Source organism: Coffea eugenioides, chromosome 4 (assembly GCF_003713205.1).
Source record: "Coffea eugenioides isolate CCC68of chromosome 4, Ceug_1.0, whole genome shotgun sequence".
NCBI lineage: Eukaryota > Viridiplantae > Streptophyta > Magnoliopsida > Gentianales > Rubiaceae > Coffea > Coffea eugenioides.
The window spans coordinates 149,740-166,477 of NC_040038.1; the positions used below are offsets into that span (position 1 = coordinate 149,740).

Below are 16,738 nucleotides of genomic sequence, written 5' to 3' on the forward strand. Positions count from 1 at the left end.
TTGAAGTGTCTGGATATTATGTGTGTAAAACAAGTATTTTCTCCTGGATTAACTTCTCAAAGTATACTCATTGAGTGCATATTAAAGAACATGAGCATGCAGCATTGGTTATTCTCACACAGATTTGCACAAATTGTTTTGCTTTATATTTTGATTTATTCTGCTGTTTTTAGTTTCTTTGCCTGGTATTATCACCATTGACCCCTTGCTGCTGTGTGCAGATATTTCGTGTAATCAAGAGAATTAATGTCCGTATTCTATTTGTGCTTCTACTTCTTGGACTCGGAGCAATCTTCTATATTGGTGCTAGTACCTCGCCAATTATTGTATTCGTGTTCTCAGTTTGCATTATTAGTTTTGTGTTATCAATGTATCTCACTAAGTGGGTACTTGCAAAGGATGAGGGACCTCCTGAGATGGTCGAGGTACTTGATCTTCATTTCAAACTACTTATGATCTAGAATAATGCGGACTTATGTGTATGTATACTGTCAAGCACTACTAAAATGGTTGTAGATGCGTATATGACTGTTGTTCCATTAATATTCTATGCCAAATTGGGCATCTTTCATGTTATTTCTGTTCCATTTAACAACTATTTTGAGTTCTTTTGAATGGAAAATTTTACTCTTACATTACTATCAATAATATGATTTGCAGTTACTATATCTCCATTCTAATCCTTGCAATTTTGAAGTTTTACCTTGTACATGTACAGGTAGCACTGTCTCAATTTTGTTTTGCCAAATACATATTGGTGGTTTTCACCTTAATGTTTGCTCTAAGCAAAAATGTCAAATTGCAAAAATATATTTATGTTATTCCAAAACTCCATTGATGCATAACTTAAATTCTTTCCATTTGGTAACTGAACCATTGTGTGTATTAAAGGTTTGGTAAATATTTTCATGCATATTATTACATAGTAAAAGAATAGCTTCAGCTATTCCTTCTTATGTCAGCCTTTTGTTTTACGAAATGGTAGCCTTCCATCCGCTTGCAACTATTTATATGTTTATTATCTTTCTATTTAGAAAGAAAAGTTGTAAGTCATTGAAATATTTGACTGTTGGCTTTTCACGTTTGAATACTTAAGTTACGGGTCTTGACGTATTGGTTTACTTTACTAGATATCAGATGCTATACGTGACGGAGCTGAAGGCTTCTTTAGGACTCAATACGGAACCATATCCAAGATGGCATTCTTGTTAGCAGTCATTATCCTTAGCATATATATGTTCCGCAGTACAACACCTCAGCAAGAATCTTCTGGCTTAGGGAGGTAAAACATTCTAAAGTTGGTCATCTTGTTTACTCTTTAAAATTTGTAGCTGTCAAAGTTAATTTATTATTTGCATGCTGATGCAGATCAATGTCTGCCTATGTCACTGTTGTGTCCTTTCTTCTTGGGGCTTTATGTTCTGGTATTGCTGGTTATGTTGGGATGTGGGTGTCTGTACGTGCTAATGTGAGGGTCTCAAGTGCGGCAAGGCGGTCTGCGAGGGAGGCACTGCAGGTTTTTTGGTTTGGAAGATTTTAGATTCTGCTGAAAATGCATTTAGAATTTGATATTCATTGGCTTAAATATGCAGATTGCTGTTCGTGCCGGTGGTTTTTCTGCCATGGTGGTTGTTGGTTTGGCTGTAATAGGCGTTGCTGTACTTTATTCCACACTTTATGTTTGGTTGGAGGTGGATTCACCTGGGTCAATGAAGGTCACTGACTGTGAGTTTGCAAATTAGTTGATTATAATTTGTTTAAGGGCCTTGTTTTTTAGCCTCTCTGAATTTTCAGATTGAGGGTTTTGACTTGGTAATAAGACTGTCATTTTCTTTTCCTTTGGCAGTACCTCTTCTCTTGGTTGGGTATGGTTTTGGGGCTTCATTTGTTGCCCTTTTTGCTCAATTGGGTGGTGGAATATACACGAAGGCAGCTGATGTTGGTGCTGACCTTGTTGGAAAAGTGGAGCAGGGAATTCCTGAAGATGATCCCCGTAATCCTGCTGTTATTGCTGATCTGGTGAGTCTTGCTGGATTTCTGGTTCCATTTATGAATGCAGATTAAGCTTTGGACGTTTGAATTCTAATGCAGCAAAAAGTTGATTGCAATTTATTTTAATTGATATGGCACTTCTAGGACATGGTTTCTATCTTTTGGCTATTGTAGACTTTTGGGCACTGAACAGAGAGTTCATCTTTAGTTTGTTACTGATGAACCTGAAGGAACTATGAAGCATAGGTTCATATCTTTTGTTTCTTGTAGAAATTTATGTAGCTGTCAAGATTTTATTTTACATTGATATATGAAGTTTAGTGTTTGTAATTTTGCATTCTGTTTAAGGATGTAGTATACTATGATTAGATTGTACTTTGCAGCATTATATAGTGATATACTTGGTTGTTGCAACCAATTTAATTGATACTTTCTTGGTTAATTCATTGGTCATTTTATTTAAGGTTGGAGACAATGTAGGCGATTGTGCTGCCCGGGGTGCAGATTTGTTTGAAAGCATTGCTGCAGAGATAATCAGTGCGATGATACTTGGAGGAACAATGGCTCAACGGTGCAAGATTGAAGGCATGTAAATCACTTCTTGGATTATTCTTGCCAGTGTATGAATGTCTTAGCTGTCTAACTTTTAAGAATAATTTAATTTTCATTGTTGACATTTACTACTCAATTATGTGCAACCGGGGACAAAGCTCAGAGATCTTTTTGTGTCAATTATCTTTCATTTTGTAGCAGATTCATATGTATGGTTCATGTTTTCTGTTCTTTGCACCTTAGTTTTAATATTCAAGTTTATAACATGCAATATGCTTAAGTTTTTTATTGGCATTGCAAGCGAATTTGATGTCAACTTGTGTCTCCTTAAGTGGAGCTACAGTTTTGAGATCTCATTCGGCATTTCGATGTTATTATGAACTGGTCACTGCTTTGTTTTCATGACAAAGATGCACATCCTTCTATGCGTGTTGAAAGTATGCTACTGGCTTTTCATGGAAAAGTAATTTATAGACATCTGTCCTTGAACTTACTATGGTTCAATTTCTGTAGCCAGGACTTCTTTGCTTCTTGAATGGTGGTACGATTCCCATTTTCTTTTGTTTGAGTTTATAGTTTCAACTTTCTGTCCTGGTCATACTTTTCCCTTGGCTAAGTGAGGTGAACATTTGTTGTTTAGAAATAAGGCATACATTAATGGTTGATACTAGTGATTTATCAGTATGACAAGTACTGTCCCTGAAAAGGAGCTTCCAGAAATAGTGTGAATCATTTTGTTCTCAAATTGAATTCACTTGTGAATCATTTTACTCTATTATCAAATTTAAGTGAGGTGAACATTTGTTGTTTAGAAATAAGGCATACATTAATGGTTGATACTAGTGATTTATCAGTATGACAAGTACTGTCCCTGAAAAGGAGCTTCCAGAAATAGTGTGAATCATTTTGTTCTCAAATTGAATTCACTTGTGAATCATTTTACTCTATTATCAAATTTAGTTCCTGAAAGTTGTAATTCTTATGCTTATGGTTGAGCTTTTTGAAAACGGTTGAAATTATGACCAATAATGCTTTATATTACTTTCTTGTACAAGTCCATTTTAACCTTGTGTATAATAACAATTGGGTGCCCAATTTCATAGTTCAGCAGCTCTGGTCATTAGCAGGGATATAACTATGTCCAATATTTCAGTTTGTCCTGCCTTAGCAATCAGTGTAATATAGCCGACTAGCTTTCTGATCCAAGCAACAGACAAGTAGGCCTCTACCTATTTGATGAAAAGTCTAATTACATTTTATGTGGTTATAAGACATCCAATGTTGATTTTACTTGACTGGATCATATGTCATGGTCTTATAGTTGCTCATACGAGTTTATTTTGAACTTTTCCTGTTTCTACTTTCATTGGATTTGGCAAGGATATTCTTCTCTTTATTCATCTTTTTAAGGCACTGGTGGGAAATAAGTCCCTTTCTACATGTTTAGTGCTTTGCTCAACAACATAATAAGCCTATTTGCAGACTTTGAATTCTAGTTGTTTACATGCAGACCCATCTGGATTCATTTTGTTTCCTCTTGTTGTTCACTCATTTGACCTGGTGGTATCATCTGTGGGAATACTATCCATTCGGAGTAAACGTGATGCTGGAGCAATTGGCGTAGTAGAGGATCCAATGTTGATCCTTCAGAAAGGATACTCTGTTACAATAGTTTTAGCTGTTATAACTTTTGGTCTGGTAATATTTTGATCCCTTTCTTTAAACATAATTTCTCTCCTCTTCCTGACCTCTTGGTGCTTCTTTTTGCTGTCCAGAATGAGAAGGAACTGTTCTTTTCTGTCATTGCTTGGGACCCTTGGGTTATATCCTTTGAGTGGCTTGGTAGGTAGTTGAGTTACATTCTCTAGCTGGTGATGGCTTTTCCATTTCCTTGCAGTCGACTCGCTGGATGTTGTATACTGAACAAGCACCTTTGGCCTGGTTGAACTTTGCTTTATGTGGTTTGGTTGGAATTTTGACGGCGTATGTGTTTGTCTGGATAACTAAGTACTATACTGACTACAAGCATGAGCCTGTCCGAACATTAGCTCTGTCCAGCTCCACAGGACATGGAACTAACATAATCGCTGGTATTAGTTTGGGTTTGGAATCGACAGCTCTGCCAGTGCTTGTTATTAGTGTATCTGTTATTTCTGCTTTCTGGCTGGGCCACACCTCAGGACTGGTGGATGAAGCTGGGAATTCAACAGGTGGTTTGTTTGGAACAGCTGTAGCAACCATGGGAATGCTTAGCACTGCAGCATATGTTCTAACCATGGATATGTTTGGGCCTATTGCTGATAATGCAGGTGGAATTGTTGAGATGAGTCAGCAGGTTAGTTCAGATGAGTTGTTGAACCTTGGTTATTTCCTAAAACCTTGTCTTCATCAAATGAGTGTATGATTCATTACCTTTGCAGCCGGAAAGCGTGCGCGAGATTACTGATGTTCTTGATGCAGTTGGGAACACGACTAAAGCTACAACCAAGGGTTTTGCTATTGGATCTGCAGCTCTTGCATCTTTCCTTCTTTTTAGTGCTTACATGGATGAGGTAGCTGCATTTGCTCATGTAGCCTTTAAGCAGGTGGATTCAGTCACCTCCATGACTTTCCTTCTTCCTCATATTCTTCTTCTTCTTCCTTTTTAAAGTGGTTCTGCATATATTTTGAAGTCTTACTTTTTGGACACAGCGATTAACATCTGAACTTCCACACCCTTGATTGTGCAGGTTGACATTGCCATCCCAGAAGTATTTGTTGGTGGATTATTAGGTTCCATGCTTATTTTCCTGTTCAGTGCTTGGGCCTGTTCTGCTGTTGGTCGAACTGCTCAAGAAGTTGTCAATGAAGTTAGAAGACAATTTATAGAGAGGCCAGGTATCATGGTAAGTACGATATACCGATGAAGTTCTTTTGGTGTGTAGGTGATGTCTATAATGCTTATTATTTCACTTGCGGCAGGATTACAAGGAAAAACCAGATTATGGTCGGTGTGTGTCTATTGTTGCATCTGCATCTTTGAGGGAGATGATAAAACCTGGAGCTTTGGCTATTGTATCGCCTATAGTTGTAGGTAGGCTATTCACTGTCTTGATTACTGGTCTTTCCTTTAGCTACAACTGAAAAGGTTTAATCTATTTGCTCCAAATTCATCTTTACTTGATTCTCATGTTTTGATTCTTTTGCTTGCATCTGTCCACCCTCACAGCTAGTCAACTATCTAAACCTATCCAAATTAGTAAATTTCTGTCATAGATACAAAGATCCACCTAGAAATGCAATGTGATGTCATTATGGAGAACCTTGTTTTTGCCTATGATTTTGGGTGAATACAAATATTTGTTTTTTTCTTTTGGTTGCCTTTGAAAATCGACTTTTATCACTATACAGGTTTGGTGTTTCGGATAGTGGGATACTATACTGGACATCCTCTTCTAGGCGCAAAAGTTGTGGCTGCCATGCTGATGTTTGCTACAGTTTCTGGAATTCTAATGGCACTTTTCTTGAACACTGCTGGTGGTGCCTGGGATAATGCAAAGAAGTACATTGAAACCGGAGCTCTTGGAGGCAAAGGAAGTGACTGCCACAAAGCTGCAGTGACTGGTGACACGTAAGTGCATTTTCATTAGTTAGTGATTTACTTGTAATGCAATTTCCTCCTTTTATGGTAATATGTGCACACGTGTGGACACACAGTTCCATTTGTGTTGATGGAAAACTCGAGCAGTTCACTTCTCACTTATTTATATACAACTCATGGACTTCGTTCTGAATCTGACTTGCAGTGTGGGAGACCCATTTAAAGATACGGCAGGACCTTCTTTGCATGTGCTCATCAAAATGCTTGCAACGATTACTCTTGTAATGGCTCCAGTGTTTCTTTGAAAGTGATATTCAAACCATCTCAAAGTATACAGCCCTTTCTAGGGCCATCGCAGACTGCTTGTCAATCTAATGCCGTAGGTTACAACTATACGCGCGCACACACATATACATATACATATTATTATTATTATTTTGCCTGAGTTTGAATAAAAATTTATTAAGCAAATTTTAGTTTATACTTAAATTGTAGTTCGTATACTCTTCTTGACCAGCTATGGTTTCTTTTTGGTTGAATATTAGGATTTAGTTTTGATGGTCCTATTTTTGGGCAAAATGATAAGGGGGATAATTGGAAGCATTCGTTCAAAGAATGGTACCTAAGCGTGGCTTGGGATTTTATCTAGTAAAGCGATGCAAATCAGTTTATTTAGACAATTATGGCTTCAGAACTGGTGTCAAAAACTTAGGCCATGCTTGGATTGTTTGTTTTCTTCGTCGGAAAATATTGTCGTTTTCCGTGATCACATTTCCCTATCACCTTTTTCCTTCACATATATCAAATCGCTACAATAATTTTTTCATGAAAAATGACGAAAAATGCAATCCAAACATAACCTTTATGTGTTTGTTGGTCTGAAAGCGGCCATTGCCTATTTCACTTTGCAACTTGGAACTTAATTTTTTTTTTTTTTTTTGTTGAAAAAGAACTCGGAACTTAATTTTAGATGCGTTGCATCTAGGATGTGTACAATAGGTTTGTGTACAATTGACGTTGTCCTGCTAACTAAGAAGCCTCAACGCCGCCGTTAATGTTAGACGCGCTTGTTTGGACAAACTTTTAGCCCCTCATGGGTGGGTTATTTGGACTAGGAGATGTTCACCGTGCTCGCGCACGGTGGTAAGTTATAGGCATGCCCAGGTTGAAAGTACAGTAAATATTTATTTTAGAAGAGATTTGTTGTACAGAGAACTTATTAAGCTTGGTTGGAATTTTTTTTAATTCTATAGGTTATTTTATATTTAAAGAGATAGTCAGAACATTTAAAATTCCTTGCTTTCCTGGTGTACACTAAGTATGCAAAGAAAATGAATATGCTATACTTTAAAATGTCCACATGAGAAGTTAATGCTATTCCAATGTAATGCATTCAGTTTCAGTTGGATTGATACAAATTTTTCTTCTTCCCCAAAAACAAAGACACCATAGTGAGTCTACAGGGAGAAGAAACTCTAAAGCATCATCCACTTAATTGCAAAAGCTGCTACATATTGACCCAAAGAATGCAGTATAAGCATCCTGACATCCTATACCCAATTGCAACAGAAGGAAAAAGAACAAGGCAAAGAATCATAAATGCAAGAAACACAACTAAATAGCAACCTAGGCAAGAAGTAAATTATCAAAAGGACACCAAAGCTTTCACAGTACCCTTTAATTTTCCAGTTTTGTGTGTGCATGTGAGAGAGAGCCAATAATTAATAAAAACATTACAATGCAAGTTCCAAATCACCGTGGTAAGGAAAAATGACATAATCCAATACATTTTCGTTTTCTTATCCTATAGCCTGTGATATGCACTCTGGTTGTTTTTTAGCAGTGAGTGCAGAGGCATAGAGGCTAGAAAAACGAAATGTTTCGGTAGGAGGGTTTTTCATTTGTTAAGTTTAAGCTAGTAAACAAAAAGGAGTTATGGAGGATGGAATAATACATGAGCAAAAATAGTCCTTATACTAAACGCTGAAAAAAGAAACATGGCGCAGGGAAATTTCTTATTTTGATAGATCTAAATTCACTCATTTTTCATGATGGAGTACACATGGAAACTATGATACCACGAGAACTGCTTTTCGACACCATACTCATAAAAAATTAGAACATTGTAGGTGTAAGCTGATTCAGGAAGGAAAGCTAAAATTTCATCCAGTTCCAGTTGATGCTCAGCAGCAAAGACGTCCCAGAGATTATCCTTCTTTTCCTGTGGTATTTTTGCATAACGCTTGCGATGCTTGGTATTTCTATCCATTAAGCTGGCACCAATGAAGTAAATAATTCACACACTCCCAAACACAAGTTAGCTATCAGCCAAAAAACGCCAGAACAGCGGCAAGACATGAAGGTGATATATATGACTACTTTCATACCACATAACATCTATAGTAGACAAACTATCCAAGCAAACTAACAGAAACAAGACCAACAAGAAAGGAATAACAAATGATAGCAGAAAAAGTAGAAAAACTTGCAAAATAAAAACAGAAGAGGCTAAACAAATTTACCAAAAAGAATGAATGAGAAAGGAGGTTAAACAATAAAAGTCACATAGTTCGAAGAGTAGAAAGTGGCTACAACTCCAGGAGATGCACATACAATCTGCATGTAAGAAAGGGAAGCAACACATCTAGTGCAGCAACAGTGCGAAACCAAGGAAAAAGGAGCAAACATCTAGTCTAAAAGAACCTGGATAGATAGCCAAGAAACAAGAAATATAATTTGATTAAAAGAAGTCTAAAGTAGAAACAGGAGGAACACCTCTTCCATCTCATGGCAACAAGGAGTATACCAATGCTGATGCCAAGAGCCAGAAAAAAGAAAACCAGGGGAGGCTGAGCAACTGGTACAGAATGAGCTGCATGGGAGCTGAATGGAAAGCTACTTTCCATTTCCGTTCATGAAAAGCCGGGTGGAGAAACTTCTTGAAAAGCTACGAAGAGAAGCCTCACAAGCGTGCAGTGCCTACCTATGCGTTACAAATTCGAGGAACCATTAAAGCGTCAGAAGCTAGTGTAGCCAGTGAATATATGACTGTCCATGCACATGAAGAGATGTATACTGTCGGCCAGTGTTAGTAATTCACTAAAAATCATGTTCCTATAAGACATTCTTATTTAACCAATAAATCGCAGAATAGCGGTATTTAACATAACACAATTAGCATAATTACATGGATCATTGCCATGTCTCATGCACTAAACAAAAATTATTTACCAATTTCTTATCTATCACACTATAAAGTAAAGGTAAGACAAAAATAGCCAAAACATGTACATTATTGTCAAGTGCTATTATTCCACTTAAATACAATTTCCTGCAGTAATTTAATATAATATACGATTGTAATTAATAAATCACAGAACTGCAGTAATATGATATAATATTATTAGTAAAATTACATGGGCTATTGACATATTCTATAGCTTGGGCAAAAGTTATCAAGCAATTTCGTGCATGGGTTGTTGACATATTCTATAATTTGGGCAAAAGTTGTCAAGCAATTTCCTATTTATCACACTACAATATAAACCAAGACAAAAATACCAAAAAGCTGTACAGGGGCGGCAAGTTTTGGTAATTCATTCAAGCTCTATTATCTGCTTTTAATAGGAAGCAAATCATCACTTCCCTGCTTTTAACAGCTCGATAGAAAGCATTCTGCCTTTCCATGAGGCTCTTAGTAAAGATGTAATAATTGCTGCTGGGTTCCAAGGACAGAGAACGTTTGACGCCTTTTTTGGTTCCAAGGACAAGAGACGCATGACGCTGAATCCATACAACAATAGAAAGAATAGGACAAAAGAAAGAACAAGTATAAATACAAAAAAAAAAAAAAAAAAGATTCCAGGTCATGCGCAACTCTCACAACCCGCACGTGAGGAAGACGTGGAGGACGACCATGCTTTGCACCCTTTTCCTAGTTTATATACATTCTTTAAACTAGGAGGCATAAAACGCGCGTTGCGCGTTGGGATAAATATAAAATATGCCCCTTTAAGCATGTGGATTCATGGAACAAAAATGTTTGTTGGTTAATAATTTGTGTACACAGCTAAGCATAAATATACATGAATAAGTAGACGGCAAAATCATTTCACAAAAATAGTACGAATATTTATTTAGATTTATAGAAAGGTACTGCTAAGATTTAAAGTTAATACTTTTTTAGTTAATATTTATTACTCGTTTAGCATGAGAATAAAGTTCAATATTTTTCATGAAGTGCAGAAGCGTAGGATGTGATGATTTGAATATATCGTACTCGTACGTCATAAGAGAGAAAAAGTACTGTCGAGATATAGAACTACTTTTGTAGGAGCTTGGGAAATTCTTCTTTTATCTCACTCCATTTCTTGTTTAACATGAAAATCAAGTTTACTATTTTTCATGAAGTGTAGAAACATAGAGTGTGACCACAAGTATATATTATGCTTCACAGGACAAAAAGGGAAATACTAAGCTAAATTTGAAGGCATTTTCATTATATAAAGCAATATTGATCCAATTGTGATTATGGTAGCTTGAAAAAAAAGTGATTGAATTCTCATATTAGTTGACTATGAGTTAACCGAGTTGAACAATGAAATTAAAATGATATGGGTACAGTTTTTGAATTGCTCTTTAGTTGAATTGGATAACAATAAAAGAGTTCTAAAATTGTGAAATATAAAAGAATATCTCGCTGACGCAAAGAGTTCTAAGATTGTTGAATTGTTTTCAGATCTTTCCATAATTCATTGATGGTGGCATATTTCTTTACGCACAGTCGTTTCTCTCCTACTAATAAACTGGAAAATATCGTGATTTATGAATTTCCTTTGTTGCTTTGTATTTGCAGGACTGGGAGATTGTAGCAGCTTTAGAAAAGCTGGCGGAGTGCCAAGAAACTATCTTAAATTGGGAGATTGTAGGACTGGGAAGTAGTTAAATGCATTGGCTTCACCCATAAAGGCTGCTCTTTTTGATAAGGTCCTTTTGATAAACTATTCTGTTGTTGCGGCCATGACAACTCCTGAGAAGAATACTTGCCAACGATCATCTCTTCTAGGTAAAATGCTAGCTGAAGACAAATATGAGACCAAGGATCTCAAGTCTCCTAAAGAATATTTATTCTTGATAAACTATAAAGGTTACTATCCACCAAACATTCTTATTTCATGAATCTATGTTTAATTGGGCATGTTTTTTATTCATTCCAATGCGCATCGCGCGGTTTATGCCTCCTAGTAATAATGCATTCATCAATCACATTTCAGATGCTCAGCAAACAAAGGAAAATGGAAGCCCAATATAAAACTCTCCAATTTCAGAGTCGGGACATAAATTTTGCAACAAATTCAATCAAATCATCAATTAAATCAATTATGGTTCATACACTTCCTGAGAATCACAATATTACAACATCTTTAAGTTACAATTTTTGGCCTATCTCTTCTACTTGAAGTTGCTGTGAGTTAGCCTAGAACTCTGTCATTTGTACATGATTGCATGAGGACTGTACTTTTGGAAAAAAAAAAGTCATAAGAAGGAGGGTCCTATTTTACATCTGACTGCTTCAGAAGCCCAGTCAACTTTGAACTACTTCTGCAACAACATGGATGTAAGGAGGAGCTACACAAGACAAACTCTTTTTTAATGGTTGTATTTCCAAAAAGAAAGCACGCGGACACCAGAATTTGATTATCATCAATGAATGATATAGGACATGTTGCCTTGCCTCCAATACTACCAGCAGTACAAAATCATTGAAACTCCAAGCTCTACATGTCTAAAATGATATCCCTGCTAACTTATCAACTCCCGCGCGAAAACGAAGGCCAGAACCAATCTGCTCTGAGGTGGGACATACCCAGCAAAAGATATGTGGTCCTAAAACCTGCAAGTCAAGTAAATCACGTATAAATGCCTAGAAAGCTAAGACCATATCTCGGAGAGCATGTTGTACCATGATATCTACAGTATTAGTTAGTAAACTTCTATGCACAAAGAGCCTAATTTGATCAGCCAAATGAAGTGCCTACTCTAGACTCTCTTATTTGCCACTAAGAACAAGAGAAGAGAGAAACAACTTACTGATATCATATTCTCATAAGCACCAAGATCATATGGATGTGAATACAGATAACCTCCTTTTTCAGCAAGCCACATAGCTCTCACACCTTCATGGTACTGTATGGTAAAAAAGGTAGGAAGTGGTTATCAGACTTGATCAGATGCCAGATAGATGAAAAAAAATTACTATCACTACCAATGCAAACCTCTATTGTGGTCTTGTTTTGCAGAATAAGATAAACATGCCAAAACACAACGATGGTCAGCACAAGAGTCAATGGCACCAGCAGGAGCCCTGAAATGACCTGAAGGCTAAATTGTTCAGGTTGAATGCAAGGATATGCAAAATTATAACTTGTTGAAATATATATACAGGAAGAAATTTATACACAAGATGCGCGCTAGCAACCAAACAGTACATGCCCAATTAAACATAAATTATAAAAGCACTCGTCAATGTTTCTATGTCTGTACATCTTTATCTATAGTATATACATATTTGTTCTTCATGCAAGTCACTGTAGCAAAGCATTGTGAATTTGATACAAACATTATAAACCAAAAGTATAATGAAATAGTATGTTTTGAGAATAAAAACCTAATCCCTGAAGCAACTTTTGTCACGAGCATATAGTTTTCTTAAATCAGGATCAAACAAAAGGATTTGCCATTTGAAAATATATTTATCTCGGCCATCATCCAAATATTATACTTGTTTGTGCTATTCTTTTCTAAAACATCTATATTTTCTTTTCCAATTGAAAAAACCATGACACTGGCATGTCTGCATAGCTGCAAAGCAACCCCAACCAAAGTCTCTAAATTTTCCAAAGCAACCACAATCGGAGACTCCATAGTTTGGATGGCTAGCCATATCAAAAGCTCTCTTATCAGTGAGCAAGCAAGGGACCGAAATCTCTTGTACATGGTCAAAAATTAGCACAAAACTTAGCATAAATTCAATAATAATCAATAAGAAGACAAATATGCAACAATAATGCTGTCTTCCAATCTTTCAATACCATTATCCGGAGCACTTTATCACTAATTGCAAGCAAATGCTCAAAGCACCGATAGTGAAGAATGCCACTAACCCATTATACCTCCTAGATACAAAATTCATGACCTTAATTTACTGGAATTTAGAGTCAAAAGTGAAACTTAAGCAAAGGCAATAAGTTGTCAACTCTATCAACTTGATCTTGGTGGTGCCATGGTCAATTAAAAGATGATGTTCTCAATGGTCCTGCATTTCTGACTTGATGCATTTACCAATACTGCCTAAAAATACTTTTATCTGCATTTTTCAAAACTCAACATTATCAGTACGTAGAACCTCATATCTCTATAACCAAACCCCTAAAATGCAGATCCACTGTCCCCAACCTGCCACATAGAATGATGAGACCAGCATCCTAATGCTCAAAAACTAAACAAAAATGATACTAAGGGTGCCTATTTATGCCACATGACTGCAGTATACAGGTTAAATTTTCTTTACTTTCTAGTTAAAAGATATGCAAAAAATTGAACTCGTGCAGAAGTAAAAGTACAATATCTAAATTCACAAAAGTTTTGTATCTTTTCAATAACAAGAAACATCAAGAACAATTGTTCTGAATCAGTACATGAAAAAACTTTTGAAATTAACAATAGATGTTTAATACCTTAGCAAATGGGACATAATTAGCATAGCCACATCCATAAATCAAATCAAACATCAAGCCTCATAATGAATATAGATTCTACTGTCTAAAATCCTAATGTAACATTGTTCAACTCTAGATTAAACTCCAAAATGTAAGATAACAGAGCCAATTTGCAAAACTTTCATCCTCTGTAGATTCGTCAGTCCCACAAGCTAGAATACATCATTCAATTCTGATATCAACTGTACCGGTTAAAAAGAGAAAAATGACAAGACCAATATGTTGCAGCGAACAACCTCAAACACTTTTTAAGTTCTTAATTGCGATTTTCATGACAACATAAGATAGAGCAAAGCTACCACCTAAGTAAAGCGATTAATCTTCTCATGAATGTGAGCAAGCTCCATCAGCACTTGTTCAAAGCCAACAATGGTGTTGCCCTCGCCCTTGGTATGCGCAACTTCCCATCGACAAACCAACCACAACTTCAAAATATAGAGAAACAGAACCAAACATATTAGAAATTATGCTTCACAATTTATAAAAAACCATAGGTTCAAACAAACAAAAGGAAAAATATCAGCCAAAGGAGAACAATGCTTAAAACATTTGAATAGTTATTGCAGGAAGAGAAACAAAGAAAGATCTCCCCTATAAGACTTACAGTCACTACATTAATTTCAAATGTATTTTAGAAAAGCCAAGCTACTAAAATCTCAGGAAAAAGAAGCAAACAAACCACACAGAAGTAAGAGCATCTCTCCCAAATTTTTTCATCTCCAAACTGGTGAAATAAAGAAAATAAGCATGCTAGCAGAGGAAGATCTATAACAAAAATAAACAGAAGGAAGGTAAAATAATGTTCAAGGTATTTTAGATAAAGTAGAAGCATGGAATAGAAGACTACATGCATGCATAACCATATTCATTTTAAAGTTTAGGATTTTTTATGCTGTAAATAAGAATATAAAGGTACATGATAGCAAAGCCATTTGTGGAGAAACTAATATTGCCTCTAGGCTGTCTGAACTTAAGTGTGGTGCTTGAATCTGCTTGGAGCCATCGAATAAGTGTTTGTAGGGCAAAAAGGTGATTTACAACTCTACAATCACTTCATATCTACAACAGAAAGAAAGGCAACACAGGTATTAAAAATAAAACAAGAAGCTAGCTGGATAAGGAAGAATTGGAATAGATTGTTCAAACAGAGAAGAAATACAGAAAGAGACAAACCTAAATCTAGGTGATTCTTTCTCATGAAATGCACTCCCAAGTATCACTGCCACCAACCAAAAATCCAAACATTAGAACTCAGAAAATCAACCCAAATAGTTACAACAAAGACTCTTAGAAAAACCTTCAAACCCAGTTAAGCATTCAACCTGCAAATACATTAGTTTCTTAATTAAAAAATTACACACGATTACAAGAAGACAGAAAAGTATTTCACAGGATTCAGGATTATCCCTTAAACTTGCTTCAAAAGTTTCATCTTATCAATATTCATTAACAAATATATAGCTTTCAAATCATATCTTTTATACCAATTACCCTAACACTTACCTTAAGAGTTAAGAATTTACAAAAAAGGAAACGGGTTCCACCATAGTTTCACAAAGGCCTCATTAGAATCTATACCGACTTTTCCAAATAGATCACTTTCATATTTTTCTAACAAAAAAAAAAGTGAAATAACACATTACCAGCTTCCAGTATTATAGACAAATTCATAATTACAAAAAATATCCTCAATATAATTTGGCAATTTAAACTTTATAAATAAAAAATAAATTGATCACGTAAAACCAATGCTTTGGGAAAAAAGGGCAAAAAAGTAACTGTTGTTCGATGGTGGCATTACTTGAAATAATCTATCTTTCTTTCTGGGATTACTGTTTCTGCTAATATAGCTATTAGGATTGTTACAGTCAAACCTACAATAGTAAAGTTTAAGCACTCAATTTATAACAATACCAATAATAAATAAAGGGAAATAAATGAAGATGATCAGATGTTCCATACAAATTTATAAAAATAAGTAGATCCTAGTTCAAATTAAGGGAAAAAAACCTTAGGAAATAAAAGGGAAAAAAGAATGGCTTTTTATTTTCTTTCCTTTTCAAGAAAATTCAGGGGAAAAACGGATACGAGGGAGTATGGTACTCTGATCCCTGTAGGGTTTGAAGCTTTTCATTCAGATCATCTCAAAGAGGGCAAAAGAAAAAGGACAGATTGGTTAAAAATTAGAAAAAATAGAAAAGAAAGTAAATAGACAAATTTAAGGAGGTACCGATGTTGGCTAGCCTGTGGTGGGTGTGCAGCTCTAAAAATGCATAGTATTTGAAACTCCATGTTTGAACAGAAATATAATAGCTGTCCAATCTATATAGTCAAACACAGATTTGTCAATTATGCATGCAACTTTGTTGGAATCCTTGCGCACTACAAGCACAGATACAGAAATTGAGTGACTACCTTGATGTTTCACCTAGCTACCCTTTTGTTTATGAGATTCGAGCATATTGATAATGGCAATAATGAAGGGATCATCGATGTTTTTGGCATTGAGTTGGATTTCTGCGATGCTGCCAACTCAGAGGAAGAGGTCCTCGAGCTGCTAGACATGCTTGATTGGAAGTGAAGGGTTGGGTAGTTGCTTTCTAGTCTGAACACCTTGCTGCTGAAGATCAAATCTGGCATGGTTGGTGTTGGTTCTTTCGAATCCACAGTTTGTATATACGTTCCTGTCAATGGTCAATAAGTATCCTGGAAAGCTTTTGATGTTGATCTCTATCTCTTGTTTGTAACATGCCGAACTCTTCCCCTTCGCCTCCTCATTCCATTTCTACACGTTTCCTCCACCAAACTAAGGTGCTCGTCCTATACCTGTCTCTCT

General features: G+C 36.0%; 1 protein-coding gene and 1 long non-coding RNA gene across 2 annotated transcripts in view; one reads left to right on the forward strand and one right to left on the reverse strand.

Moving 5' to 3' along the window:
• The window catches only part of LOC113767818 (pyrophosphate-energized membrane proton pump 3-like), a 14,715-nt gene extending 8,088 nt beyond the window's left edge, over nucleotides 1-6,627 (forward strand). Inside the window, exons 2-14 of the mRNA XM_027312021.1 lie at nucleotides 174-425; nucleotides 1,131-1,282; nucleotides 1,369-1,516; nucleotides 1,593-1,725; nucleotides 1,847-2,019; nucleotides 2,457-2,577; nucleotides 4,055-4,242; nucleotides 4,442-4,879; nucleotides 4,965-5,129; nucleotides 5,274-5,429; nucleotides 5,506-5,617; nucleotides 5,935-6,154; nucleotides 6,330-6,627. Of these exons, the coding sequence (XP_027167822.1) occupies nucleotides 174-425; nucleotides 1,131-1,282; nucleotides 1,369-1,516; nucleotides 1,593-1,725; nucleotides 1,847-2,019; nucleotides 2,457-2,577; nucleotides 4,055-4,242; nucleotides 4,442-4,879; nucleotides 4,965-5,129; nucleotides 5,274-5,429; nucleotides 5,506-5,617; nucleotides 5,935-6,154; nucleotides 6,330-6,429 (2,358 nt within the window). The 3' untranslated portion in view covers nucleotides 6,430-6,627. The remainder of the gene's footprint in view (nucleotides 1-173; nucleotides 426-1,130; nucleotides 1,283-1,368; nucleotides 1,517-1,592; nucleotides 1,726-1,846; nucleotides 2,020-2,456; nucleotides 2,578-4,054; nucleotides 4,243-4,441; nucleotides 4,880-4,964; nucleotides 5,130-5,273; nucleotides 5,430-5,505; nucleotides 5,618-5,934; nucleotides 6,155-6,329) is intronic.
• Nucleotides 6,628-11,518: 4,891 nt separating this feature from the next.
• Nucleotides 11,519-13,502, reverse strand: LOC113767508. Its single transcript, XR_003468021.1, has 3 exons — nucleotides 12,400-13,502; nucleotides 12,215-12,310; nucleotides 11,519-12,017 (listed from the first exon to the last, which is right to left on the reverse strand). It is a non-coding gene; the product is annotated as an uncharacterized LOC113767508 (long non-coding RNA).
• Between the last annotated feature and the right edge of the window lie 3,236 nt (nucleotides 13,503-16,738).